The 27,625-nt window shown below is 52.0% G+C and overlaps 11 protein-coding genes across 11 annotated transcripts; 4 read left to right on the forward strand and 7 right to left on the reverse strand.

Annotated features, from left to right (window-relative positions):
• Window positions 1–3,547: 3,547 nt before the first annotated feature.
• On the forward strand, window positions 3,548–4,610 carry QC763_611320 (uncharacterized protein). Its single transcript, XM_062914954.1, has 2 exons — window positions 3,548–4,224; window positions 4,280–4,610. Exons 1-2 carry the CDS (start codon window positions 3,597–3,599, stop codon window positions 4,561–4,563), a joined length of 912 nt encoding a protein of 303 aa, XP_062762378.1. The 5' UTR covers window positions 3,548–3,596; the 3' UTR covers window positions 4,564–4,610.
• Window positions 4,569–6,808, reverse strand: QC763_611330 (uncharacterized protein). Its single transcript, XM_062914955.1, has 3 exons — window positions 6,202–6,808; window positions 5,323–6,146; window positions 4,569–5,262 (listed from the first exon to the last, which is right to left on the reverse strand). Exons 1-3 carry the CDS (start codon window positions 6,358–6,360, stop codon window positions 4,674–4,676), a joined length of 1,572 nt encoding a protein of 523 aa, XP_062762379.1. The 5' UTR covers window positions 6,361–6,808; the 3' UTR covers window positions 4,569–4,673.
• Window positions 6,665–9,030, forward strand: QC763_611340 (uncharacterized protein; the record flags this gene model as incomplete). The annotated part of the gene is made up of 2 exons (XM_062914956.1): window positions 6,665–7,671; window positions 7,832–9,030. Exons 1-2 carry the CDS (start codon window positions 7,107–7,109, stop codon window positions 9,028–9,030), a joined length of 1,764 nt encoding a protein of 587 aa, XP_062762380.1. The 5' UTR covers window positions 6,665–7,106.
• A 999-nt stretch (window positions 9,031–10,029) lies between these two features.
• Window positions 10,030–12,845, forward strand: QC763_611350 (uncharacterized protein; the record flags this gene model as incomplete). Its single annotated transcript, XM_062914957.1, has 2 exons — window positions 10,030–10,129; window positions 10,186–12,845. 2 exons carry the CDS (start codon window positions 10,030–10,032, stop codon window positions 12,843–12,845), a joined length of 2,760 nt encoding a protein of 919 aa, XP_062762381.1.
• A 1,137-nt stretch (window positions 12,846–13,982) lies between these two features.
• QC763_611360 (uncharacterized protein) lies at window positions 13,983–16,195 on the forward strand (the record flags this gene model as incomplete). The annotated part of the gene is made up of 7 exons (XM_062914958.1): window positions 13,983–14,031; window positions 14,094–14,341; window positions 14,411–15,002; window positions 15,063–15,328; window positions 15,393–15,471; window positions 15,524–15,756; window positions 15,815–16,195. 7 exons carry the CDS (start codon window positions 13,983–13,985, stop codon window positions 16,058–16,060), a joined length of 1,713 nt encoding a protein of 570 aa, XP_062762382.1. The 3' UTR covers window positions 16,061–16,195.
• Window positions 16,196–16,257: 62 nt separating this feature from the next.
• Window positions 16,258–17,526, reverse strand: QC763_611370 (uncharacterized protein). Its single transcript, XM_062914959.1, has 4 exons — window positions 17,215–17,526; window positions 17,009–17,156; window positions 16,811–16,944; window positions 16,258–16,746 (listed from the first exon to the last, which is right to left on the reverse strand). The coding sequence occupies exons 1-4, from the start codon at window positions 17,324–17,326 to the stop codon at window positions 16,463–16,465; spliced, it is 678 nt and encodes a 225-aa protein (XP_062762383.1). The 5' UTR covers window positions 17,327–17,526; the 3' UTR covers window positions 16,258–16,462.
• A 1,889-nt stretch (window positions 17,527–19,415) lies between these two features.
• Window positions 19,416–20,633, reverse strand: QC763_611380 (uncharacterized protein; the record flags this gene model as incomplete). Its single annotated transcript, XM_062914960.1, has 3 exons — window positions 19,416–19,752; window positions 19,815–20,180; window positions 20,254–20,633. The coding sequence occupies 3 exons, from the start codon at window positions 20,631–20,633 to the stop codon at window positions 19,416–19,418; spliced, it is 1,083 nt and encodes a 360-aa protein (XP_062762384.1).
• Window positions 20,634–20,824: 191 nt separating this feature from the next.
• Window positions 20,825–21,833, reverse strand: QC763_611385 (uncharacterized protein; the record flags this gene model as incomplete). The annotated part of the gene is made up of 4 exons (XM_062914961.1): window positions 21,515–21,833; window positions 21,191–21,446; window positions 21,043–21,167; window positions 20,825–20,986 (listed from the first exon to the last, which is right to left on the reverse strand). Exons 1-4 carry the CDS (start codon window positions 21,686–21,688, stop codon window positions 20,825–20,827), a joined length of 717 nt encoding a protein of 238 aa, XP_062762385.1. The 5' UTR covers window positions 21,689–21,833.
• A 207-nt stretch (window positions 21,834–22,040) lies between these two features.
• PTR2_5 (peptide transporter ptr2) lies at window positions 22,041–24,349 on the reverse strand (the record flags this gene model as incomplete). The annotated part of the gene is made up of 5 exons (XM_062914962.1): window positions 22,041–23,322; window positions 23,380–23,456; window positions 23,517–23,642; window positions 23,697–24,278; window positions 24,346–24,349. 5 exons carry the CDS (start codon window positions 24,347–24,349, stop codon window positions 22,306–22,308), a joined length of 1,806 nt encoding a protein of 601 aa, XP_062762386.1. The 3' UTR covers window positions 22,041–22,305.
• A 410-nt stretch (window positions 24,350–24,759) lies between these two features.
• On the reverse strand, window positions 24,760–25,001 carry QC763_0088060 (uncharacterized protein; the record flags this gene model as incomplete). The annotated part of the gene is made up of 2 exons (XM_062906224.1): window positions 24,760–24,869; window positions 24,929–25,001. The coding sequence occupies 2 exons, from the start codon at window positions 24,999–25,001 to the stop codon at window positions 24,760–24,762; spliced, it is 183 nt and encodes a 60-aa protein (XP_062762387.1).
• Window positions 25,002–25,462: 461 nt separating this feature from the next.
• Window positions 25,463–27,313, reverse strand: QC763_611400 (uncharacterized protein; the record flags this gene model as incomplete). Its single annotated transcript, XM_062914963.1, has 3 exons — window positions 25,463–25,961; window positions 26,026–27,003; window positions 27,063–27,313. The coding sequence occupies 3 exons, from the start codon at window positions 27,311–27,313 to the stop codon at window positions 25,463–25,465; spliced, it is 1,728 nt and encodes a 575-aa protein (XP_062762388.1).
• Between the last annotated feature and the right edge of the window lie 312 nt (window positions 27,314–27,625).

The following is a 27,625-nucleotide window of genomic DNA, read 5'->3' on the forward strand; positions in this document are numbered from 1 at the left end:
TCCTATTTCCCGACTCGCGACCCCCGCGTGTAGCAGGAGCCAGCACACTGACAAGAATAGGTCCTGAGGATCGTCTCACTGAAAAGGAATAGGCACTTCAAATCGGCCCCACTGTCACACTGGCGGCACTGGAAGATAGAGGCAGGATCCAGGGAACGGGACAAGGGTAGGAAAGTAATAATGGCGCAACTGTTCGTCTGTCGGATGAAGTGTTTCCTCCTTGCCGGACCCATCCTGTTCCAAGGACCCCAGGTCAACAGCGGCTGTTCTCCACTTCGGGAAACATGGCAAAGCCCGCAGACAGACATAGTGGGATACGAACTTTTCCAAAGCAGACCCATATCCACAATGCGCTGACGAAATCGTATGTAATCGACACTCAATAGGTTGTTATCACCATGTGAGCACCATCCGGAGCTCGCTGGCCAGATCTGCAAGGCTCATAAATCACACATTCCTCTGCCTGAGGATTTCCAAGCAATTCATACCCAAAGAGTAAGGTAAAGCACCACGAGGTATCATCAAGATGCGGCGTATGGTATGCAGCCTGCAAGCGAACCCCTCGTTTTGGCCACATTCTTCTTGTTGCTTTCTGGACCCGAGAGTTCGGGTACGCGCCGAGGATTCCCCGAATGGGGATAGTTGTCCATTCGTGAAGTGTTCAATTTTCCGGCCTGTTGTCAGGCTCCATCAGATGGCGCCATCTAAGTTTACTTACGGAGTATTAACACTGTGGCACATGCTGATGATGTCGCAGATGGTGTTTTATTTCGTTGACTCGAAGGCAATAGTTTAACACCAACCAGCATGATGATCTCTTCCTTGTACACCGCTCCACGTTTCCTAGCCCCTCTGGGCATCACTTGCATGTCTTAACCGTTGTTGCCCCATATCTGCGGAGACGGGCCCCTGAAGAACCATCCGCGTTTCGAAGCGAAGCAGGGGTCCAATCTCGACAACCACACGTTGCTCGATGCCCTTGTGTAGGTAAAAATTCCTCTTCCCTAGTCAACGGACCCTTTGTTGGAAATGGGTAGAATTCCACCCTAATAAGAGAATGAATATATTCAAATTACTAAGGTACTCTGTAGGTAGGTAGAGTTCGTAGATGCGGCTCGGCCCTACGGAAGGCTTCCGGCTTCCCCTGACCCCCCAAATTCAGGGCAATCTAAATCAAACCCCCACTCTCGAACCTAAGGTTCCCTCCACCAGCGGAGCACCACAGCAAAGTCGAACTGGGGGCGATCGTCAATCTTCCTCCTCTCCATGGTGTCCAGAACGAGAACATCACACCATCGGACGGCCCGCCCCCTGCTGTCGTATCCAGAACCCTCGTTCGTGAAGTGTGAGTCCAGTGCTCATTGCCGCTAACTGCATACATACCTGGGTACCTTGACGTAGGTACATTATCCTCCGTACAGAGTACATGAAGACAACCTAGAACCTCACGCGGATAAAAACGTGGAAAGCCGCGCGGTCCTTGGTTGAATGCTACCCCAGCCACTGGTCCTTTTTTTCTTTTCTTGGCCCAATGTCGAGTTCCTTGCAGCATCATCTTTGCAAAAGGTGCCATGGAACAACGGCTGCTACTGCAGTCCATGACTCTTGATGGCTCCTCGGGTTTCCTCATCAGGAGCGTGAGGACATGATAATGCATAATGCTCCATGAACTAGTCTACATTCTGCACAGTGTGCCCATTTAACCCATTCATACATGCCTGTTGCATATGCATACAAGGAGGAAAACGCAATGGGAAAGGGTTGCAGTACACACAGTGCTAGCTGGCCTGCGAACTCTCTTGTTGATGCAAATCTCCAATGCTGGCACTACACGTATCCCGACACGCTCTAGACAGAATGACTGGTGTTACAATATCTACCGTTCCATGTAAAGAATCAGCGTTCTGTCTACGGGTATGTTTTTCGACTAATCAACTATTCTTTAAGGCCAAGTGACTACCTATATTTTGAGGCCTGGTAGCTATTTTTCAAGGCGTGGTCCAGAATATAATGGGTACCTATGCGTTGGTTTACTTTTACAGTCCCAGCTATTTTGTCTATGGTGTGCCTGGGAGCCAGTTGGTCATGGTCAAGATGGCAAGGAAAAACGGATCTGGATTGCATGATACTAACAGAATTACCTTATTCTCTTCTCAATCCGGTCGCGCTATAGCTGCACAGCAGTCTTGGTAACTACTAGCCCGTAGGAACCTTGCTTGAATTCATTGACCGATGGCAGAGATAAGGCGATTGCGCCTTGGCTTGTGTGATGGCCAGGAATTGTTTACACAGTTTTGGATGTTGATCGCATGCCTTCCAAGCCCTGTATTATTGGTAGCAAGAGCGGTGAGATCTCATGGAACAACATATAGGTTTAAATAGGATTATATGGGTATTGTGAAATGCCCTGGGTCCAGTGAATAGTGCATGTGTGGTCAGCATGATCACTTATGAACCGACAAGTGATCGTTCGAATCATGCATGTACTCTCTGATCGGTTGATAATCCGTGTCTGTCTCCTACTGACAAAATTATCTCTCAACTGGCGAGATAGCAAAATTATCGTAAATAAATACGTGGGATTGACTCAATCTGGGATAACATCTGTCGCCAACAGAATGTTGCTGGGCAACTTTATAGCCCCAATACCCCCCTCAAAAGTTCTTGACCACCTGTAGCTGACATCGCTCAGACTTCAAGGCTCCAAGGTATAATTTAATGTATGCCGGAAATGTCAACGCGGCGTTGGAGCAAACCCACCCTCATAGTAGGTAGTCATTGGAGCATGGTCTTGAGGTATATAATACGTGATATTCCTGTATGGAAGCCTTCAAGGGCGAGTAAAAGATTGCTCGGCACTTTGAATAGCAGTACTGTTATGCTCAATGCATTTATTTATGCCAATTGTCGGGCAAAGTTGATCAGCTGGATTACTTTTTGAGTGCTTACACCGTCCCAAACATGCCGGTCCGTTAAGCTTGTTAAGCTTGAAGTTGGCGGCGGCCAGTAACAGAGAGCCTTATGTCGTACAAGGTGATAAGGGGCAAGGAGCAACATCACAGTTGACCTGGCAATCTTACGTTCTCTACACAGAGTGCAAGAAAAGATTCAAAAATATAACTTCAACAAATAATGAACGAATCCCCACAAATGTTCAGGCTTGTAATCCAGAACAGGGAATGTTCGAGAAGGTTACAAATATTCGCCAAGCAATCGGCAGATGGTCTTGCGACTTCCATTTCCCAACGTTACTGCATCATTCCGCATCGTGTCTTTCCGAGTCCATGTCCCGAGCCCGTTAACAGGACACGTGTTAATTTTTCTGTTAGACAGTATTGATGTAAATTAAAAAGTCCGCTGAAACTTGGGAATTTGGAGGGTTTGGGTGGTGCTGCTAACCCCCGGTAATTAGCCTGTATCAAAATGCCAGAACACCAACAACGAGACCTGCCGAGGATCTCGATGGGGGTCTTGATGAAGCGTTCAGAATTAAAAGGAAGCCTTGTCTCCTCACATACCAATGGCAACTTTGGAGTCCCCAAGTTCTGCTGTGCTCTCCTCGACTCTCACCAAGCGCTTGCCTGCAAACTCGCAGAATGAGGTCTTTGCCACTTTATCTTTCCTTCTTTGTCCCAGCTCTAACCGGCATCAACTGGGACATCTACGAGCATGGCGTAGTTCCTTCATTCAAATGGTCCCGCCCCTTTCCCGACGATGGCACCGATCCAGGAGGGTTCGAGGTACATTGCAAGGCCAAAAAGACTTTCCGCGCCAAGATGTACAAGCTTTCCGATTTACCTGAAGACCCTCCCACAGGGCTATCCCCATGGCGCCACGCAATCGAGGACTTTATGGATCACACAAAAGAGTTCATGGGAAGCTGGGATGGTGTCGATCACAAAGGAGAAAACCGGGAGATTGTGGTGATGGAATACAAAGATGTCCCACTTGAAGTTCGGGAGTGGATCGAGCAGCAGCAGAGGGACGAAGAGACTGAGAAACCCAACAAGAAGAAGTGGTGGTTTGGCGTGTTCGAGAAGCCGCAAGAGCATGGACAGAGGATCATTGGCACAGTAAAACCCACTCCTACACCTGTTCCACAAGGTGGCCATGCCCCTGATGTGAAAGACATCAAATTGGAGGATAAGATTTTGGTCTTTCCAGGGGGTGCAATCTATGAAATTTTACCACTGTGGGTGGCAGGGGGGAGTGGGGCTTGTGAGCGTAAGTTACTCTTCCTTGATGAGTTGGGAGAGTTCAAAAGCTAACAAACCCGCAGGCGAGCTCAACAATCTACCCAAATATAAGCACCAGGCCATAGACCACTGCGTCATTGCTTGGGTAACTGACCACACCAAACCGCAACGTGAGAATGGCAAGCGGGATATGGAGTTTACCATTGAAGCCATGGCGGTGACTGAGAGCGAAGACGGAAAACGCTCGCGTCTAATGTGGGAGAGACTACACCGAACTATCAAGAGGAATGACAGAAAGCAGCAAAGAGAGGAGAGACAAAAGAAGAAGAAAGAGCTTGAAGAAGGGATAGTGAGAGATGAATTGTAAATATTAGAAGGTTATAGTTGAAGTTATTCTATGCGGTGTCTATCCAGTCTAAATTAGTAAGCCATTCTAGCTCGCAATTCTAAGCAACTAGGTGTCATATCGTGTCACCACTAGGCCTTCTCCTCGGTCACTGCGGACCGGCTGGCTTGGTTTTTGACCTGCCTTTCTAACTCCGCCCTTTCTTCTAACGTCAAATCGGACTCAGCCTTGCCGACCTTGATGGTGGCAAACAAGAGCAGAACAACCACAGCACAAGCAGTAGCAAACCAAAAGGCGACTTGATGTCCGGTTGTGCCACCCCTCTTGGTCTCTTCGGAAACAGCAAGATCCGAAATACCGAGGAAGAAGCTGATGCCCAAAAACAAGAGGCTGTTGATGAGAGCCCCTGCCAAACCCTGCCTATGCCTTGCAACATTGGTGGTGATGAAGACGTTGCTGACGATGAAGGTGATGTCTATGCCAATGGTCGAGCCGAGCATGGCAGGAAAGACCCATGCCCAAAAGTTGGCATCTTGTGGCATAAGCGCGAACAGAAGCACGCAGGCCAGGCTTCCAAGCGCAGAAATGATCAAGAGTAGCTTACCAGGCAACAGATGAAGGGTAAACCCACCGATTGTGGCCAATACGATACCACCACCAGCCATTGGGGCGAACCAAATGGCTGTGATGAGTGCTGTTTGTCCCATCCACTCGCTGATTCTGTTGAAAGGATTAGTCCCGCCGTTTTTCATAGTACAAGATGAGGGTTGAGCAACTTACTGGAAACTGGCGTAAAATAGGAAAACCCCGAAGATGCCATAGGCAAAGAACAGCGCGACAGTGAGCCGGACCATGTATTTTGGTTGAAAGAGATCGAACGGGAGCAGCGGCTGTTCTGCTACCCAACCTTCAATATAGACCGCGGCGCCCAGAAGCAATACGCCAAGAATGAAAGTCACGATGATGTACGGACTCTTCCATCCGTTAGGTGCGTGAGCTCCGTCTGTCAGGGCGAATGTAGTCAAGACCAAGCCCGGCGCAATCGTAACAATGCCCCACCAGTCCATTTTGATATGGGCATTTTCCCTTCTCGTTTGCTCCATGTCTTTTGGAATGGTCACAAACGCAACAGCTGAAGAGATGAACAGGATAATGGAGCCGATGTAAAAGTACCACCTCCAACTGAGGTACTCGATCGTCAAGCCGCCCGTGATGATGCCCAAAAAGAAGCCAATGGGCGCAAAGGCGCTGTAAAGCGCAAACACCAAGTTCTTTCTCGGACCCGGACGGTATAGCTTCCCCAGCAACATGATCCCCGTCGGTAAGAAGGCCGCTGGTCCAAACCCACCCAGAGCTCTGGTGACAATAAGCATGATGTAATTCGTGCTGAAGCCAGAGATGAGAGACCAAGCTGAGAACCAGACCATTCCGATGCTGAAAACCCAGTAGGCGCCATAAATGTCGGCTATCCTGCCAAAGGGCAGTAGAAAGGCGCCAGTGACGAGGGAGAAGACGCTGGCGGGCCACACCTGTGAGGTTTTTGGAATTTCGAGCGAGATGGAAACCGAGGGAAGGATGATGTTGAAGCCTGAGATGAAGAACTCCTGCTGACGACATTAGTTGGGTATCTAAGACGAGGAAGAGCTTGAAAAGACAAACCGCCATGAACATGGATATCAGAAGTGAAGTACAAAACATAACCTCGGTAAAAGTGCTGGAGAAGACATCTGGTCTTTGACGGCCGAGCAGTTCAAGATCAGTCTCAGACTCGGCACCCGAGGGCGACTCGATGTCGCCCTTCTTCGTTGACGGTGACATGTATGTCAGACAGGTCGAAGAAGGAATGAGGCGATGAGGTTGGCGAGCAAGCACGATGAGCAAGGAAACCCTTCACGATATAATAAACCTCAGCCTTTCCAGGCTTGTTGACGACAGTAAACGATAGGCATTTTTGACGCTAGCAGACCAAAACAGTAGCTAAAAGTTCAACATCATCGACGTGACTTTAAGTAGACTAGTCACAGGGACTGCAGTGCAAAAGACTGCACAGGTTGTCGAATTGGTCCCTTTCCGGGCTTAGCGCACCCATGCTCTGTCTCCACTATCCACGGGGGCGCTGTGGGGCGGGGGGGCAACCTGGCCGCGGGACGACAACGAATCGGAGGGAAGACGGGTTGAGGTTGTGAATGTGAGATGTGCTTCTGTGGTTCCCATCTTGGAAGTGAGTTTTCTTGGTTTTCTTCGTCTGGCTTCTGTCCATTTCACATTTAAGCTTCTTTGTTCGCGCGCGGTCGAGTGCATGTCACGGAGCCATAACGCCTTAAAAGTGGAGCACCGCTTGCCATTTTGCTACCTCTTTCAGCCTAGCGCCCTTCTTTGCGCTCCCGCGGAAGCTGCCGAACCCCTGACGGCCGATTGGGTGGCGATCCTGTCTTCAACGTCACTTCTCGTCTCTCTTGAAGACTGTTCCAAGTCGACGATACGACCGCACAGGGCAGACCAACAAGGCACGAGGAACATCGCTGACACATCATCCCGACTGGGACAGGACTGGAGGTCCCTCGATGCCTGAACCCAAGAAGACACCCCCTTCGACAGGAGCAGCAGCACCACAAAAGGCCTGCCATAATTGTCGCCGCCGCCGACTTCGGTGTGACAAATCTGTCCCCTCCTGTCACAAGTGCTCAATCAACGGCGAAGAGTGTCTTGGCTATGGAACCTTCTTCCGATGGGCGAATGCTCCAGCTGTCCGGGGCCGCCTCGCGTTGCCAAAGCCAAAGAAAGAGCCCTTGAAGAGTCGAACACCAAGTTTGCCATCACCAACGTTATGCTCGTCCATCTCAACAGTACCGCCTTCAGATTCCCCATTGATATCTTCTTCAGTATCCCCGTTGCTGTCGCCCTTGGTATCGCCCCTGGTATCATCGGTGTCACCGGCGTCATCTACATCGGAGTGTGACTATCAAACCAAACCCCTCAGCCGTGCTGAGCTCATGGCCATCAACCGCGAGGTTCAGGCTATGAAGGATGAGGAGGAAGGAACATATAGGTACACTCTGGTTCACCCCTCCCTACTGGATCCTTTTCACAGCTCCCTGGACCGGAAATCAAAACATTATATCCACCACTGTAGGTATTTATCTTCATGCCCTTTCCCCTCTTGAGCCACTTGCCTTATCACCATGCTTCACCCCCACAATCTCTCTGCAAGCCAAGGCGGTAGCCAACCAATACAACGCCCCCTCATCCCATAGCTATTTCCATCACCGATGCTAACGTACTGTGTCAGTCTCCAATGCCGTCTGCCGTGATCTGGTCTCGATCGACCAGCAATCCCGCAACCCCTTCCGCGCCATGATTCCTCTTGCTGGCCGGTTTGATTACCTGCAGTCCATTATCGTGGCCACGGGGGCTATGCACCTGGCCACACTGCAAAATTACCACAACCGCCGCCCAGGAGGGCCAGAACTGGTTGACGCCCTCGTGGCTAAGGGAAAAGCCGTATCGGCACTCACGAGAGCCGTAGCAAGTGCCGGTAATGAAGTTACACCCACAAGCCAGGCCATGATCTTGGCAGCGATAGTCTTCTTCGTCAACCTGGACTTGATCGACAACGGCAAGGGGAGCTGGCAGGCTCACATCGAGGCAGCTAGCACGCTCATGACGTCGATTCAGAAGCAGGTCGCCACTGGCGGGGCCGAGAACAGGGTGATAATAGACGACAGCCTGATGAGGCTGGTGGACGCCATCGCGGCCGATTGCTTGACATATCGGATTCTTGGGACGACCATAAGCGGCGTTGACACAACGTGGGCTGACTCGATGGAACACTCGGATCTCTTTTCCGTGCTCAGCCGGGCCGAGGCCCATAGCTATCACTGTTGCCCACCAGTCATGCTGGAGACCATCCTGGCCACCAGCAGACTGTTTCATGATCATCTGAGCGCACCAGAGGAAAAGGTGAAGCGAGCGCTGGAGCTCTTGGGCCGCGCCAAAAAGTTCGACGTCGTGGACTGGGTCTATGCGATCCAGGGGCTGTCGTTGGAGCAAGATGATTTATCTGTGCGAGTGAGTTTGGCAAGGGCACATCGCGCGGCGGCATGTCTGTACATTTTACTTTGTGTGCCAGACGCTCTCAAACCACTGGGTTTGGTGTCCCTAGAGCCCCTGGTCCTGGAGCTGCGTGGGTATATAGCCGAGGTGCCACTCGATCACGTACTTCTCAAGGGTATCGTCTGGCCTGTGTTCCTGGCGGGCGCGCAAACCACCGAGGCCTCTCAGCGGGTCTGGTATGTTGAAAGGCTCGAATCGGTTTGGGCAAAGAACCCTTGGATTTGTCCTTGGGGTTACATACGTACCGCCATTGAAATGATGAGGGAAATCTGGGAAGCCAGAGATGCCATGGAGATGGCCGGCCTGGAGGATCTCAGCGGGTGGAATTGGTTGGCTGCCATGAAGAGTAGGCGAGAGCAGTGTTTGATTGTCTGAACACCTGACTTGCAATTCAATTGTTTTCGGCGTCTCATAGGTTCCCAAGCCAGCCAGGTAGGTAGTCACGGGGCTACTGCCGTAGCTGTTTACACAGCTTAGATCAGCAATGTTATACAAATGATCAACCACGTCACGTGGATGTGTGCCGGTACAACAGGATGGGATTGGACCAAATAGCACGCAAATGAGAAGCGCCCCGCCCCTCAAAGTGTCATCACACATTTCTCTTGAACGTGGTTTGATGTATACCTAAAACCTTCATCAAAAGATGAGATTGCTTGAGACACACTCGCTACGTCTCGTTAACAAACAAGGCACAATACCACGCTATGCCATCTTGTCTCATACATGGGGTGCCGAAGGCAACGAAGTGAGCTTCCACGATATCCATGACCTCCACTCCGCCAGTCAGCCGGACAACCATCCTGTAATCAAAAAGCCAGGCTTCGCCAAGATACGTGATGCAGCTAGAATCGCGAAGTCATCCGGTATCGACTACATTTGGATCGATACCTGCTGCATCGACAAGACATCGAGTGCCGAGCTCTCGGAAGCCATCAACTCCATGTATAGATGGTACCAAAATGCAACAATATGCTATGCATTCCTCAACGATGTCGATGACAGCTATGACGAGGATCCTGAAGTGGTCTTGGAAGCTACTGGAGAACAGCGCACGGCTGCCAGAATTAGAAACACGATACGATCAGTTCGACATAGTCGATGGTTCACGAGAGGGTGGACATTGCAGAAGCTGATTGCACCTGCAAACGTCACCTTTTATTCCCGAAACTGGAATGTCCTCGGCACCAAACTCAGGGATGTCCCCTTAAACAAGCCTTCGGCCTATCATGAGCCTCTAGATTTTGCAACAATTGTCAGCCAGATTACGGGGGTTGACCTTGATGTTCTCTCAGGCCATCTGGATTTGGACAGCATCAGCGTTGCCGGCAAGATGAAGTGGGCACAAAACGACGCACGACTCGAACAGAAGACATGGCATATTGTCTGATGGATCTGTTCAATGTCAATATGCCCTTGCTTTATGGTGAGGGTGGCCGTGCTTTCATGCGGTTACAAGAGGAGATCATCAAAGGTACTGCCGCGCTCTCCTCCTCGGGTATTTTGGCATGATGCTAATGCCTCATCCAGTAACCAATGACCAGTCAATTTTCTGTTGGCAATGTGATGAGGCCGATGTCCTTCAAAATCATCTCTCAGGCCTGTTGGCATCTAAGCCGGTTCACTTTGCCAGTTTTGGGGACATTAGGCCTCTGCCCTTTGATGTTTCTCGCCCAAGTTCCCCCTCGACAATGACAAACGCGGGCCTCCACGTGGAGTTCTATCTCGAACGAGCTACAGAATCGACACGCCACAATTCACATCACGAATTCAACGCCATCCTGGATTGTTATCCTCGCAAACACATTGAGCAAGATGGAACAACTTCCTCTCGGAACCCAGCCATACGCCTGATAGCTCTCGGTGGTGACCAATTTGCACGGCTGTTCCCTTCAAAAGTTGTCTGGGTATCTGCAGACTACTGGCAGACGGATGGAGGGGAGAATCAATACATCTACGTAAACCAGTCTCCGGTCATTAGAGTTCCCGACATTGTCGTTTCTGAGGACCCGTCCGACCGCTGCCGACTAATTGATGTCTGGCCCCCATCGCGCTGGATCGCAGTCACCCGGACTCTGGGCCTCGCGACTTCAAGCCGGAACGACACCACGATTCGAGATACTGCCCTGGCCAAGTTCAAGTATCGGGTCAAGACCACCACTGCTGAACAAGACAATGAGCCCTTGGTGATAGAGGTGAGAGTGGGTATTCGCTCAAAACTGCAGCTGGGTTCGTCTATTTCGTGGGACTGTTGGTGTCATTTCCGGAACTTATCCAACAAACTAAACACTCACGAATCCGACCCCCCTATTGAGGCGGTTGACCGGCAGCTGACCCGTGGGTTCGCTCAATACATCCAAGATGGCGTGCAGGCGGTAGTTGAGACTGTCCACACACGAAACCGCTCCTACTTCTCCTTGACTGTCTCCAATGTCTATGAAATGGACAGCGTTACGAGTTTACGTTCTATTCTTGAAGTCCAGGGGACCGAAATCGGCGCCACTGGAACCACAAATTCAGTATCGGCAGCATTATTACTCGATGTAGCCTCAAGAAGCACGGTGCAAGACACGTGGCAATGGAGTCTTGGAATTAATAGCCCTGGGTTCAACACGGGAACATCAACCGCTTTATCACACCCTCCGCCAATTCGAACACGTTCTTGTCCGCAATCCAAAGCCAACCCAGAACCTCTTGAGCAAGGCCCCGTCTACGAAACATTTTCTGAAGTCCTTGCTACAGCAATCAGAACGGGTGTCATGATTGAAGCCTCTACTGTGATCAACCCGTTTGAAAGCTATTTCACCACATTGTTGATCCAGGCTTGCATTAAAAATGAAGACCAAGCGGCGAGGCAGCTGCTTACCAGTCCGCTGAGCAGTGTGCTAGTCGACATCAAGACCTCCATACAAAAACGAGATCAAAGTGAGCTGGAACCATGGCATGAAATCTTCCGGGACTTTAGAGTCATCCACTGGGCCTCAGCACTTGGACATCTCGCTATTGTCAAGTTGCTCACTGCACATGGGGCAGATCCTAGCAGTACTACAGGGCTTGGACTGTCAGCCGTTCATTTAGCAGCACTTACTTCCCATTCCCTAATCGTGGAGCACCTTCTCGACGTTCTCGAAGACAAACGACCCCAGTGGTTCGAGAATGAACAGTTTGGGCAAGCAGAGTCGCCGGCCCATCTGATCGCTGCCTACATCAGAGGATCTGAAACCGCGAGGATCCTGAATCGGCTTTTACCCGATCTAAAGCTGTCGGGAAAGCCCAAAAACGACCGTCTAGGAGACATGGGTCTACCCGAGTTGGAGATACTCAGCCTGTCCCCAATAGCTGCCAGCCTTGAGGAGATGGATGCCGAGGAGCTTCATCGTGTTATGCCAAACCAGCTTACACTGCCAATCAATACGTTTCATGAGACCGCACTCCACCGCGCTGCCGCAATGGACAATATTCACGCAGTGAAGGCCTTCTTGGACAACTCTGAATATTTTCCCCGACCATCGGCTTACCAAGATTGTGTTGGCAGAACTCCGTTGTGGCACGCTGCCGCCGCCGGGGCTTTGAAGGCAGTCGAGGAATTTCTTCAACACAAAGACGGAGTCCCCATCGATGAACCTGATACGCTTGGAAGAACACCATTACACGCAGCCTGTCGCGGCGGCCATGTCGAGGTGGTTGACATACTTCTCAGGGCCGGAGCGAATCCAACAGCTGCGACAACAGAGTCCCACATGACGCCTGCTCACTTTGCTGCATTGAGTGGCAAAGAGGAAATTCTTCGATTGCTTAACAAACACACAGAAAGACTAGACATCTTCTCAGAGTCCGCAAGACTGTCCCCTCTTCATATTGCAACTTCGAATGGATTTCTGGGCTGTGTTAGGTTTCTTTGTGAAACCGGAGCACAGTTGGACGTAATGGCCGGTCATCGTTTGATTGTGAGAAGCCATCCCAATATTGGCTTTTTGGACGTCAGTCTGGCCAAGAAACATGGCTACTGGAGTCTGCACGAGCTGGCTCAACATGGAAACCACACACAGGTCCAGCGGTATCTGGAAATGATTGCCCCTAGTCAGGCAGGCGTGAAGACAGGGTCCAGCACGGGACTGTTCGACGTCGAATTGGGAAGCAGTTTGTGGCCTTCATTCCATTTCGAGAAAACACTGACTCGTAACCTATGATAACGGGGAACATTTTAATCTGTAAAGCACGCAAAATACATCAAGATTTATATGGTGTTTCTGTTGTAGACTGGTTTCTAACTGGGTTCGTTGTTTCTCAACCAACATTTACCTACCTCATCCCTTGCCCCGCTCCCGTCAAGTTGCCTCGCTCACTGCCGGTCCCAGCGATGAGGACCTGCCGCCAGAAGCCATGTGTCAAAGGCGAGCGAGCTGCTGCGACATAATTAGCCGAGAATGCAAGCTGGTTGGCGGCGGATGCACCGTCAAAGTCTGGGGAAAAGCTGGGGAAGTCCCCATATCCCGGCAGTCGTTTTACCCCACCCTTCGGGACAGCAACAAAACAAGCACACGCGTCACGTTGAAGAGTGATCAGACAAACAGAGCATGTGCCAATGCTGCGCCTTCTTTGCTGATCCGTAACTAGAGCGCCGTCTGCCGATCGTCCTAGTCTCAGGATTCAGCCGAGGAACTTCAGGATAAACACAGCATGGGCGAATGGAACCTAAGCAGGGTGAATAATATGCTTGGAAGCTGCGTTCCTGGAGCAAGTCAGATGTTACAAAGCCGATACGGGGGGTTTCTGCATGCCCGAACACTGTATCCTGACCAAGCGGAATGTCCGAAGTAGAGCAATGCTCGTCACGAGGTTAGATTCGAGGGTGTCATGATACTATAATCCCCAATTCTCTGGGTCCCTTCTTCCCCGCCCCGTTAAATTGGTGCGAGGGGACCAGTTAAGCTCTTGGACCAAGTCCGTCCTGAGATCCAGGTGTTAGTCGGTGTACCGGCTAATACAAACTCCTATGAGCTTCATGCTCGACATGGAAATTCTCCGGATTGTAGATCTGGATTTACGGTCAAATGTGGGGAACGGCGTGTCCATTGCAGGACATAGCGGCCTAGTTTCACTGCCAATATAACTGATTTCTCTGATAGGTGGGTGGACCCGGGCCTTACGGATGAGTTAAAAGGTACCTAGGGACCAGAAAGACTTCAGGGGCGCTCAATGGCTGTAAGGCTTCAAGCTATTTAAGGACATGATCCCCATGTGGTTCCCATCAGGTTCTGAAGTATTCGCTCTCTCCCATATCCATTCGTGGCCTATTCGACGGACCCGTCGAATACACCATCATTATGCCTGTCAACTCCAGGTTGGCAGTTGCCGCAACGCTGACCTCACTATGTGAGTAAAAGCCACCAGACGCTGGTATCGGAAGCTTAGTTCAGTATTAACCTGGATCATAGGGCTTCAGTCAGGGTCTGCGCAAACAACATGTTCGACCGTACCGTCGGATACGACCTACGACTACGTGATTGTAGGATCCGGGGCCGGTGGAATTCCCATGGCTGACCGACTTAGCGAAGCGGGACACAAGGTGCTGTTAATCGAGAAAGGGCCACCGTCTTCAGGTCGATGGGGTGGCACAATGAAGCCCGCATGGCTCCAAGGCACAAACCTGACACGGTTCGACGTTCCGGGGCTTTGCAATCAGGTAAGAGACCTCTTCACTCCGCTGAGAAGTCATATTCGGCTTCCGAGGCTGACGTGTATGACTTTGTAGATTTGGGCCGACCCCACGGGCGTCTCCTGTACTGACATAGATCAAATGGCGGGCTGCGTTCTCGGGGGTGGGACGGCGGTAAACGCAGGGTTGTGGTGGAAGCCGCACCCGGAGGACTGGGACACCAACTTCCCTGCTGGATGGCAAACCAAGGATCTCGCGGCCGCCACCGACCGCGTGTTCTCGAGAATACCCGGAACCATCACCCCTTCAGTGGATGGTAAACGATACTTGTCGCAGGGATTTGATGTGTTGGGGGGCAGTCTTCGAGCGGCCGGGTGGGAGTACGTGGTACCCAATGAGACCCCGGAGAAGAAGAACCGCACGATTGGACACAGCACGTTTATGTTTTCCGGTGGTGAAAGGGGCGGGCCTTTGGCCACCTATCTCGTCACCGCGAGCGGGAGGAACACGTTTACCCTGTGGACAAATACGATTGCTAAGCGAATCATCCGCACTGGCGGCCATGCCACTGGAGTCGAGGTGGAGTGCAACCGTGGTGGACATGCTGGTGTTGTGAACCTGACACCAAACACTGGACGTGTCATCTCAGCGGCCGGAGCCTTTGGCTCTGCAAAGTTGTTGTTTAGGAGTAAGCCCCCGTTTGTTGCCGCCGTGTTGAAGATGTCTGTACTAACCTGGCTTTATGAAGGCGGCATTGGCCCAACAGACCAGCTGAACATCGTCAAGAACTCAACAGATGGACCGACGATGATTGATTCAGCGCAGTGGATTAACCTACCGGTGGGCTACAACTTGAATGACCACGTTGGTACAGATATTGAGATCGCCCATCCTGATGTTGTTTTTTACGATTACTACGCTGCTTGGCGATCGCCTATTGCCAGCGATGCCGAGACATATTTGGCCAACCGGACTGGCCCCTTTGCTCAGGCAGCTCCAAATATTGGCCCCATCGTACGTCAAGTGGAATTCTCAAGTTAAATTGATTCCAGTGCTAACAAATGGCGCCACTACGTAGTTTTGGGAAATCATCAAGGGTGGTGACGGGACTGATAGACACCTACACTGGCAGGCTCGAGTAGAGGGGCTTACCAACAGTAAGATGCAACCAATGCCCGTGAGAAGAGGAAAGCTGTGCTAACAAAACAGCCTCCATGACTGTTACCCAGTATCTTGGAACCGGGTCAACGTCTCGAGGAAGAATGACAATCACTAGGCAACTCAATACGGTTGTCTCGACTCCTCCATATCTCAGAACAGAGCATGACAAGCAGGCAGTCGTTGAGGGTCTAATCAGTCTCCAAAAGTCTCTGGCCAACGTCGCTAATTTGACGTGGATTACCCCGAGACCAGGAGTTTCGGCAGAGCAATTTGTGAACTCGGTACGTCTCACCTCCAGATCACGGTCCAGAGCTCTGGCTTGCTGACATGAGGGCAAAGATCCCTGCAATTCCAGGACGCCGAGGTTCCAACCATTGGATAGGGACTGCCAAGATGGGCACTGATGATGGGAGGTCTGGCGGAACGTCCGTGGTGGACTTGAACACCAAGGTATACGGGACTGACAACATCTTTGTCGTTGATGCTTCCATCTTCCCCGGAATGATCACCGCCAACCCGTCCGCTGCCATTGTTATTGTTTCGGAGCACGCTGCCACCAAGATTCTTGCGCTTTCTTCTGCTTAAGTTAGGTATGGGGGACTATTCGTCTCCGTAAGCCCCAAAGTTAGTTGGCAAAAGTATAGGGTTACAGGAAGGCTGATTTGTAGCTATGTAAATTAAAAGAATTGATTTGACAGAGCATTGATTTGGAGCACGTCATGTTTTGTTGAGTTCTTGATCAGCCGCATCCACGGAGCAGTATAGCACACATGCACTGACAGGCTGTGTGCGAGACAAGAAGAAATTGATATGTACGTGACAATAATATCGATATATACAATGAAGTTCCACATATCTCTCTCTTCCAAAGACAAACGACGGGAGCCAGCCCTGTTGAGATCTGTTGCGGTCGGCATGGCAATCGTCACTTGGTCCGTGCGTCAGGGGTAATGAGGGGCCAGAAACCTGAGCAAGAATGCTCATCCTTTAGCACTGGAAGACGGGAGGGCCAGGGTTCCGGTAGGAAGTAGGGATAGGCCAGTTGATGTTGATCTGAATGCCGGGGTCACTGGCGGAGTAGGCACCGGGGAAGGAAACCTTGTTGCTGGGCTCAGTATTACCACCACCGGTGACTCCGATCTGGGCGCAGGAGATGTAGAACTGGGCGCCTCCGGGGCTGGAAGCAGAGTGCAAGGCGATGTGCTCAGCACGGAGCAAGTAGTAACCAGAGCGGATGCAACGCGGGATGGTGACGGGGAATGATCCCTTGTCTGGGAGGCAAGGTTAGCGCTGGGCTTGAGTATTGCAACTCAGCAGAGCAAAAATTCGACTTACTCAAACTGGGCCAGCCGAGCTGTTGGCCAAATGTGGGCTGTTCATGGTAGATCTTGAACCAGACAGCGCCGGATCCATCCCACCTGGTGACGTCCTGTCCATCAGGCACGCGGGCCAAGTAGAATTGCATGGGCCTATCACGCAAGTCAGTCAGCTACTCGTATAGAGTTGCTTGGGGCACGTCAGCCGCAAACTCACCCAGGGTGGTAGGCGTTGGGGTTGACATAGTAAGTCAATTGTGAGCCGGCGCTGACGTTGTAGGTTTGCGAAGCTCCAGCTACCGAGTTCTGGAAGCATCGGATTTGTGGAGAGGTCACACTGCCGACGAAACCGTTATTCTGCCAGTCTGTTGAATAGAAAGTCAGCAAAACCAGATGCGGGCTAGTAGGGATGAAACAACATACTGTCAGCGCGACGGACGTGCTGCCAATCAGCGCCATTGCCAACACGAGGCAGAGTGTAGTGGGCGGTGGCGCTGAGCGCAGTGCTGAGAATGAGGGCGAGAGAAGCCAGCATTGTGAATGATGATGACAACTGAATCGATGTGACGGTCGAAAGGTGTGGCTGTCTCAATCCATCTTCAGACTTCGACTGAGACCTCAGATACCTTTATACGCTGCTGCTATAGGCCAGGGTCGTGTCGATATGCCATGTCTACCCCAGATTGGGTTTGCTTCCGTGGTCCGGGGACAAGACCTAATCGTCTTGGCGGAGGCTTTTTCTTCTGTCCATTCCCGGATTCTCTCCCGTGCTGGACCGTTGAAAGGCTTCAAGCAGCCGCGTACCGTCTTGTCCCGGCCGGCTAAATCAACGTTACACCCTAACCGCACCACTGACAAGGCGGTTTAGTATTGACTCAATCTACTTTAAGACGACGGCACTTACCTGGAGCTCCACGAATTTCCTGCAACTGTAATCACGGGGCTTGAAAGGCGGTTGTGGGGTGCATGCATAGTGCAACCGAAGCGGAAGTCTCGCATCTAGAATCCGAATCCAACCCTGGGCCGCCTGGCAATGGGTTCCCAACATATCGTGCGCATTCCTGCCCAACGGGCCACGGCCTCGATGCGCTCGCTACATCTGCAATGAAGATGACATCACTGCTGATCGGTCTATTCCTGGTGGAAACGGCCCTGGTATCCGGGACCGGCTGGTTACTGACGAGACCAATTAAGCCTTGAAACCAAGCCCATTCGTGCCCTTGGTCTCATCGAAGTCAACTACGCAAGGCCCAGTTGATGGGATTGAGCGTTATAGCTAATCAACTGCAAAAGGTACAAATGGAAGGGATTCGCAAATAATTTCTAGCTGCTGACGCCCTAGACTAGAACTGAGCCGTAACCTCAAACCTAACGCTGCTGTCTTTCTCTCAACCCTCCCGACACCCTCTCTCAGGTTTGGTACATCGACCGGCGCTTTCAACAGTAATCGTGAACATGAAGAATTATCAGGGCCGCATTGGCTGGTCGGGATGATGTGGTGTCTGGAACTTACCAGGTATTTTTCAGAAGACTCCAGCTCTAGATCAGTTTGCAGGTGGCATTCCAGGGCAAGATTGGAGCTATGGCAACCCAGATGCCCCTCAGCTTGGGGAACGAGCCTTAGGGCCATGAAGCCCACTGCGACTTCTTCGACACGCCTGGATACCCCCAAGGCCGTGCCGCGGCCAGTGCTGTTCTTCTAGAGTGCGTGAATCACATCAAGGAGCGGCTCAATCAAGGCATTGCGGCTGCAGGTCTTATACGGGATGACATGGGCTACATCAGACCGGATGCAGCCAAGATCCTCCTTGTGGGTTGCGTCTGCTTTCGCGGCTTCTTTGCAAACGGTGAGCGTATCAGAATCCAGGATGTGAATGAACATCATGACCCTGGAGCACTTGGTGTGGCCTTCAACTATCAGTGAGGGCGAAGGTATTCGGGTCACTCCAGCATATGAGGATAACAAGCCAGACGGTGGCGGTAGCGCGACTTTAAAGGCAACTCAGAGTACTCTCTCTACACAACCCCCTTTTGTACGTGCCCTGACAAGGTGTTTGCCAAACAAGACGAGGCCTTCCCTCACGTATGTCTCAGGAGAGTTCGTATGGAGTGGGTTCGACGATTGTGGCGAGTATCGGTTCCAGGGTTCAACACGATGACGTGATCTACCAGCCAGGAAAACTCCGGGTTTGGACACGGAAAGACGAGAAGGAATCGGCTGACAATACGGTGGTGAGAGTTGGCGAGAAATATGGGTTGAGCTTGGAGGTTGACAGAGCCACGATAATGGAATACGGCGCGGATCTGGCTTTGATAACTGCAAACGTGGTCGATGCCCGCAGTTGGGTACTTCCAACAGGTGAGAGCAGCATGCATTGTGTTCGCCTGGAAAGAACAGGGGCAGAGGTCGTTGCCACGGGGAACCTTATAGCTTTGTCCCCTTTCCCTCCAAAGCGCGCAAAGCATTAGATCGGCACTCGCAATCATTAAGGCCACAGAAACACCAAGACGAGGAACAGTGACTGTGAAGGATGATAGTCCGGGACTGCACGGCGCAAAGGTGGAGGTGACAGTGATGTAAATATGAACTGGTTGGTTATCTAGACCAAGTGCCACGAACCTAACTAATCCCCCAATGGGTACGGGTGAAGCACTTGGCCGTAATACAGCTCCGCATCCTTGCTAGCCAAAAACACAAAGCTGGGTGCAACCTCACTGGGCTGACCGGGTCGTCCCAAGGCATACTTCTCTCCAAAACCCTCCATGTCCTCAGCTGGTCGTGAAGCTGGCTGCAAGGGGGTGTGAACGGGTCCCGGGGCGATGCAGTTGACCCTGATGCCCTTGGGTATGAGCTGTTTGGCGAGTGACCGAGTAAAAGACACGATAGCCCCCTTTGTTGCCGCGTAATCGACCATGGCACCTGTTCCACGGAAGGCAACGGTCGATGTGGTGTTGATGATTCTGTGTGTCGACATTAGTGCCACACTCTTGAACTATTCCAGATAGACACGAAAATGACTTACGAGCCGCCCTTCTCCATATGCTTCACAGCATACTTTGTGATGGCAAACATTTGCAGAATGTTGCTCCGGAATGTGCTCTCCACATTCTCGAGGTCAATGTCGGTGATATCCTGGCACATGATTTGCTTCGAGGCATTGTTGACGAGCACGTGGATCTTGCCGAATTTGTCAACATGGACCTGAACAGCCTTGCGGCACGTCTCAGCGTCCATCAGATCCCCCGGAAATAGCAAGCACTGCTGTCCCTCGGCTTCCACGAGCTTTTTCGTCTTTTCAGCGTCCTCCTGCTCTTCGGGGAGATAGACTATCGTGACATCTGAGCCTTCGCGGGCAAACAGCACCGCTACTGAACGTCCGATTCCAGAGCTGTTTGTGGTCTGTGTTAGTTTCCATCCAGCGAGCATACTTGGAAATAAACCATCAGAACAACTGAACCTACTCTCCCCCCGTAATGAAAGCCTTGTTCCCCTTGAGCTTTCCCGAGCCCTTGTATTCGTGCAGTTGGTCCTTGCCCTCAAGTTTGGTGGATTCGCTTTCTGGCTTCATGTTCTTGTCGAGGCCTGGAAGGTTCTGGGCCTGTGCCTCCTTCACGGGCTGAAATTCACCGCCTTTGGCCGACATGTTTGCGAGAGATTGATGTGTTAGCAGAGATGTAAATATTACCTTTGGATGAACTGTTGGAGAGTTGGAGATTATGGAAATTGGCATGAAAAGGGAATGATGCTTGTCGCTTTTACAGATGATGAGAAGTGGGGAGCAGATTCGCGTAGCTGTGACGTCAATTAGGAGTAACAACGTCATCGACACCGCCTCGCACATCAAAGACTGGTGCAAGTCAGCAACAAAACATCACTAAACATTAAGTCGAGAACTGCGTGATACCACAAACCACAGCCTTCAAATGAGAAACAATATCAGCGTCCACACCAGTAGTCGTTCTTAGGTATTTTGCCCGTTTTAGGTCCCCAGTACCATGAGCAGAGCTACACTTCTCGCCTCATCCTCATCTTCTAGCACCACTCCTTGGTGAGAATGACATTCCACTTATTCTTGTAGAAAATTTGCCAAGCAACCAGCCTGTTGATATCAGCACCGACGGTGCATTCGCCGTAAATATACTCTACGCCATCTGCAATGGAACCCCACGACTCGAGCTCCTTCTCCTTGTCATTCTGCAAATAAGTTAAATCAAGTGGTAACGTACAAGTTGAGCAGCTTGAGAACTTACATCGTTGCACCAGTAAATTGCTGCATTATATCCACATGAGACACGAGCGCAGTTGTTGGGTCCTGGGCCGTTCTTGGGGGCAGCGGTAGTCACCTTTCTCAGGCACGCGATCCCGTCCTTCACCGCTAGCCAATCAGTCTTCACCCACGGCCACCGCAAAGATAGTAGTCCCGATCGTAAAGAGCGGCTGCGGAGACGGTTCCATCGGACACGGTGCTATAGGACGGCTGCTGGGCCTGGAAAGTGGCATTCCAACCGGGGAACTGGGCCTCCATCTGGGCCACAGCTTCTTGAATCGTGCCAAAGACCGAGACGGCGGCGCTGTTGGGGTTGTTGAGGTCGGTAAGGAGGTCCCACTGGACATCGACAACAGTGTACGTGTCAGGAAGGCTGGCGCTGGCGATCTGTTATGGGACCCCAGATCTCCAGATTAGCATGAGACCGATAGTACGCAGGGGATCTGAAAGCCTACTCCGATGAATCCCAGCAAGCTGCAGAGAGCCAAGGTGACGCTTGGCAACATCGTGGTGTCGGGTGTCGTGGCTACGATGGTTCTTGATAGTGAGGTCAGGTTTCTGGTTGCTGTGTGATGAGGAGGCAATCCAACTTTGATGGCGGCCAGGGAAGGGCTACTTATAGCCGGCATCGACGGGCTCCCCGAGGCCCTCAACAAAACAGCTCTTGCGGACGAAAGGAGCCGTCCCCACAGCCTAGTCCAGTGTCGTCAAGATCTACGAGCGCAAGCATGCTCTTTCACTTCAGATGGTGTGAGATAACAGCCTGCTTACGACTGTTGAATGTTGCTCCCCTCACGAGGCCTCTTTCCTCGGGCCCCCATCATCCAGACTCTAGACATGTCCTGTCTTTGTTTTCTCTCACTGCTCATCTCTCTTGCAAGAGTTACCCACCCCCAATCCCCAACAGTCCTCTGTGGTAGCGTCGACCAGCAATTACAAATTCACAACAGGAGCCACCGGTATCAGCCTCGACATTGGGATATCCAATACGCGGCTTCATGGTATTTCTGGGCACACTGATCAAGCAGAAGTGGTAGTAGGTATTCATAATCTTGTCAATTAAAACATCTTTTCTCATATCCTATCTTGATATCGTTTGACTCATAATCCATGCTGATAACGAAGATTTTGGCCAGCGTGACCGATGATGATTCACCAGTCTGGTGTCAAAAATAATGTCGACTGCACCCATTAAAAGTGAAACCAGCACCCCTCTCACTCCTTATCTCTCTCTCTCTCTCTTCCATTACTTCTCAGTGGTTTCTTTGAGTGCAGCACCAGCGACAACCCCCTCCACTTCCACATCCGTGGGCCCATTATTCTTGCTAAGCACATACTCCTCCCTATCGATATGCCTGAACAAAAAGTAAAACACCACGCTCAAAATTCCACCTGTAATGGCTGGACCGCCAAAGTCCCACACCAGATGAGGATCTTGAATGACGCTGCTGCATGCCAAACCGATGGCGTACGCAACCGCGGAGGTGAAGAGGTTGAGGGCAGAGACAAGCCCGCGCATATTGGGAGGCGCACGGGAGTACGCGAGGCCGTAGGCGGGGACGTTGACGAACAGCTCTGAGATGCCTCCAATGGCAAAAGGAATGGCCATCCACCAGATGCTGATGGGGGCCACGCCAGTCCCGATGGTGCAGTCGCTGCTCCCATATTCCCCGCATGGTGACTGCTTGTAGGCGTAGTGGGTGATGATGGTGTATCCAGCTCCACCAACACTCGACATCAAGAGGCCAGTTGTGATGCGGGCGATGGGGCCGTAGTGAATGCCCATCTTACGCAGAAGCGGATACAATCCGTAGTTGAGAATGGGCGCGAAGCAAATGATGCTCAAGGCGTTGAAGTTGGAAATAACATCGTTGGGGACGCCGTTTGTCTCCAGCATAGTTGACAAGAAGCTGGCCGCCGCGCCAATGCCATTGTCATTGATGTACTGAATGGGGAAGAAGCAAAAGATGCCTGTGGCCTGAAAGGTACGGCGCACGTCTTCGACGAAGTCATCGTTCCAGCGGGTTGGGTAGCTCTCGGCGAGGCCTGCAGCTGCAATGTTGGATGGTTTGGCGAGGTCCCAGAACCCATGCCGACCGAATTTGGCAAAGCCACCACGGCGGAAGCAGATGCTGAGGATCCTGAACACGTTGGGAAGGTCGCTTCCACCAGGGGGGTGGAGGATCAAACGCTTGTAAAGGAACCAGAGAAGGAATGGCAGGGGAAGGTAGAGGATGAGCGGGATCAGAAAGGCAAGCCACCACTGGTTTGAAATTGTGAGCTTAGATGTGAGACATTTGGACAGTGACGAGACACTTACACCAACATATTTTTCTGAATACGACGTGGCAACGCCCATAAACCCGCCAATGTTGATCATCAAGTAAAACCAGAGCACTGTTCAGTCATTGGTCAGGTGGGATCAGTAGGCCGGCCAGAGCAGGGGCAGAAACTCACTAACGCGCTCCGTCGTCGACTCGGGATCCTGGATCACCCTCTCCCCACTACTCAGCGTGACAACGGTGGGCACGGTAGTTGTTACTTGATCGAGAAGGAGTGGGGAAACATTGGGCTTGAACATGGCTATCCCGTGCTGTTAGCATGTGGCCCAACAGGGACCATTCCGCAACAACTCACCTGCACCCACGGCAAGTATATAGACAGACAAAAAATAAGGAGCCTTGGATGTCCCCGCCAACAGTAAGTCTTTGCTGCCGGCAGCCACCATGAGGGCATGGGCAACACCAAACACAGCCACGCCCCAGCAGATCAGCTTGAAGCGGCCAAACTTGGCATCGGCCATCCAACCAAACACCACTGGCAGGGCGTAGGCCAACATGCTGAAGCTCTGCGTCACAGCGTTGGCGGCGACGGTGCCCATTCCCAGAGCACCAGCCGTCTGCTGGTCATTCTTGTCGCGGGGAGGGGCGCCCCAACCATTGCCTCCTCGTGGCATAGGTCTGTTGACATAGTTGCTGATGAGGGGTTGGACGCCGTAGTAAGAGGCTCTTTCGCAGAACTCGACAACACAGATCAGATAGGCGATGACTGGGATGTTACCGGGGACACGGCGGAGGGTGGCGAGGTCTTCCTCAGTGGGCCTGCCGAGGTAGTTGTCTTCGGTGATGGTGCGGGGGTCGACCGAAGGCAGCGAAGCCGACTCAACGTCGCTCGTCTCACCCGTCATGGCGACAGCCTTTTCAGGCTTCTCGTTTGTTGCTGGGGAATATGGCTGGTTAGTGGGTCGCATCAAAGAAGGGTCGTCGATGACATCTGTTACACATACCCATACTTTCAGTCGCCTGTCTCTGCCAGCTACCGAAGAGAAGGAGTGCAAAGAGAAAAGAGAGCAGAGCAGAGGCAAGCTTGGGAAGGGGGGAGAGGGGGGGTCCTGTGAGCTTGACAGATGGGAACAGAACCGTCGCTCAAGGCTAATGGCGGGTAGAGCGTGCTTAGGGCGACCCGACTCAGGGAAGCAGCAAAGATTAAGGCCTGCGAGAGTGCCTTGGTTCCCGACGGGACGGGCGTTCGACTAAAGTTCGGACGAAACGTGACTGACTGTCAGTAACGGGGGCAGTCGGTGGGCAGAGAAAACAGCAGCTGGCCCCGGATTTATGCTCGTCTGAATTTGTGCGAAGGCTGGGGCATGCAAGGGCAAGAGCGGCGAAAAGCAATGCTTCCTTGCTCATCCATGGCTTCCTTATCTCTGTGCAAGGAATGTTGTTCCTACCTGCCTGCCATGATGGGAACTCTGACCGAGCAAGCAGGTGGAGTCCATTTTTCTTCTCCCCCATCGGTCCTTCCCCAGATCTGTGCGAGTGGAATGAGCCCGCAGTCACACAGGAGGGAAACATGCATAAGGCACATACATGTAAGGTACGGCCAGGACCTGGGGAACAGCACTTCAGCCGCGCGTGGAGATGTGGTCGGAACTTTGATCATGTTGTACTTCTGTATACCTTACCGTCAACGGCAGCACCCCCCTGTGCTTCCAGTGTTTCCCTCGGCCGATCTGAATGGGAGTGGATGAAGAACATACCTACTCCACTTTCAACCTTTCAACTGCTGCGAAGGGTTTGGAGAACGATCCTTGTCACTCCGAGCCTTCCGAGATTCTCCATCTCATGCTGGACTGGTCCAGATTCTGCTATTTTCCATGCGGCAACTTTTCTGTCTTTCTCGTCGCAAGTCAGCAGCTCGAAGTCTCGCAAAGCTCATGAGATGTCGTTGTAGGTGGCCGCCAAGCGCAATGTTCGTCTGGCTGCCAAGCCCAAAGCTTGTTTGACTGCCAAGTCAGCGAGCTCTTGGGCAGTTGAAGCCAAGTTCTCAAGCGGCTTGGCGATGTTTCCAGCAATTCGGTCACCATCTCAGGGTAGGTAGACAAGCAAGTATATAAATTCAACTCAATCCGATCCCTCGTAGATATTTAACAATGGGATCGGCTTCTTCTTGTAGCCCTCCCAAGTAGGAAGAGACCGTTTATACTGGTTCCCGGCCGTGGTCTTTTGCAAATCCTCAATAGCCGATCCAAACTTGACCAACTCTGATTCAGCCCATGCCGTCTGCAGAATGGCCAGTCCGAACGGCATTCCCGTGGCCGAATGAATCCCGGCAGGCAGAGTGATGATGGGATATCCAGCTTGAGCAGAAATCTGATAGCTCTGGCCAACAGCGGGTGGGACCAACAAACCATTGAGCTTCTTGCCTTTGTAGTTCAGAGCATCGTCTATGCCTTTGCGAGTCTTTGTCTGTGTGAATTCGAGAGCCTGCCAGTATGTCTCATCTTGGATGCCCTTGGTCGCCAATGAAGCCAGGAAACCATCTTGGCCAGAGTAGAAGGCGGGATTTCCCAATGGCCACGGGTTTCCTCCTTCAGTGCCATCGTTGTCGTAATTGTATTGTCTGAGCATCCATGTCAGCCCTTGTGAACCATGGTCACCGCTGGCAATAAAAGGAAATTACTCACACAATATCCTCGAGCGACCTGATGTCAGTGTTATCCAATTCGGAGAGGTATGTATTGATGTTGTTATAAAAGTCAACAGCAACAACTGTGTACTCGCTTTCGTTCGGATAGCCTCTTCTCGTGCCCCAGTCCCAGTCCCACCAATCCGGACTGACAATGGTCTCGTAGTCTGTGATCTCGGTCCCGTTGATGATGGTGGCACCCGCCTCCGTAATCAAATCGAGCAGCGCAGTCAACTGCCTCAGCTGCTCTGGGTCAGCGTGCCGCCAGAAACACTGCCAGGGCAGTCCGAATGCCGCGCCCCTCAAAGCTCTCTTGTTGGTCAGAAACTGCGTGTAACCGCCCCTGGGACTTTGCTGCGCAAGTGTGTAGTTGTCTCGTTGGTCCTTCCCGTAGATGGCGTCAAGCGTGTAAACGGCGTCTCGCACGGAGCGCCCAAATGTGCCCACCGTGTCTTGATGCTCCGTCTCGGGAACAACTCCAGCTCTCGAAGTCAGTCCCACGGTGGGCTTGAAGCCGACAACCGAATTCCTCATGGCAGGATTGATGACAGAGCCATCGGTTTCCGTTCCCAGAGACACTGCCACCGCGTTAGCTGCCACCCCAATCGCGCTCCCACTGCTGCTTCCGCCGGGGTTGACGGTGAAGTTGTAAGGAGACCGGGCCTGTCCACCCCGTGCGCTGTAGCCTTCGCTGTAATTGTTCGATCTCATATCAGCCCACTCGCTGAGCGTCGCCTTGCCCAGCAGCACGCCTCCTGCTTCCCTCAGCTTCTTGACCACAAACGCGTCTCTCGGCACTCGGGAGCCCAGAAGCGCCCAGGATCCGGCCGTGGTCTCCATCTTATCCTTGGTTCCGATGTTCTCCTTGACGGTAAACGGAATGCCGTGCATCGGCCCACGGACCTTTCCCGCCCTCCTCTCCCGGTCAAGATTGGCTGCAATGTCCAGAGCATCCGGGTTGAATTCGAGTAACGAGCTAGATACGGCAGTCGTCAACTTCTCCATCACCCGGAAGAGGCAGGCAGTAATACTCACTTGATGTAGTCGTCAGTCTGCAGTACTCTTTGCGCATAACACTCGACGAGCTGCACGGCTGTCACGGTTCCGTTGCCCATCGCCTTTTGCATGTCATCAATGCTCGCTTCCTCGAGCCTGAAACTGCGGCCGCAGAGAGGCATCTTGAAGAAATCCGCTGCTGCTCCGGCTGGGGCCATCGTCGCAGTGGTCGTTGCTGCTGCTGCCAAGCCTGCGAGGCTTTTGAAGTAGGTGAGACTGCCACCACCCATCTCTACACTGTCGAAACAACCAAAAATGACGGTAATACTTCCGGAACACAAGGAAAAAAAAAGAAAAAGAGGAGGACCCGCATTTTATCAGAAGCCGCCACTCCGTCCATCATCTTGTTCTGTATCAACTCACACACTAATCACCAACAACACATCACCCCCGCAGCACAAGGGCCCATGGCGACATCTTGGCTCCATTGATTCACTGGTCTTCCCCTGTAATTGCCTGCCGCGGCTGGGTTCGTACTACCCAAACGATGCAGCTTCTCGATAGCTTCATCTCCACACCAACCGTTAGTTGATCATATTTCA

The sequence above is a fragment of the Podospora pseudopauciseta genome, chromosome 6 (assembly GCF_035222475.1).
Source record: "Podospora pseudopauciseta strain CBS 411.78 chromosome 6, whole genome shotgun sequence".
NCBI lineage: Eukaryota > Fungi > Ascomycota > Sordariomycetes > Sordariales > Podosporaceae > Podospora > Podospora pseudopauciseta.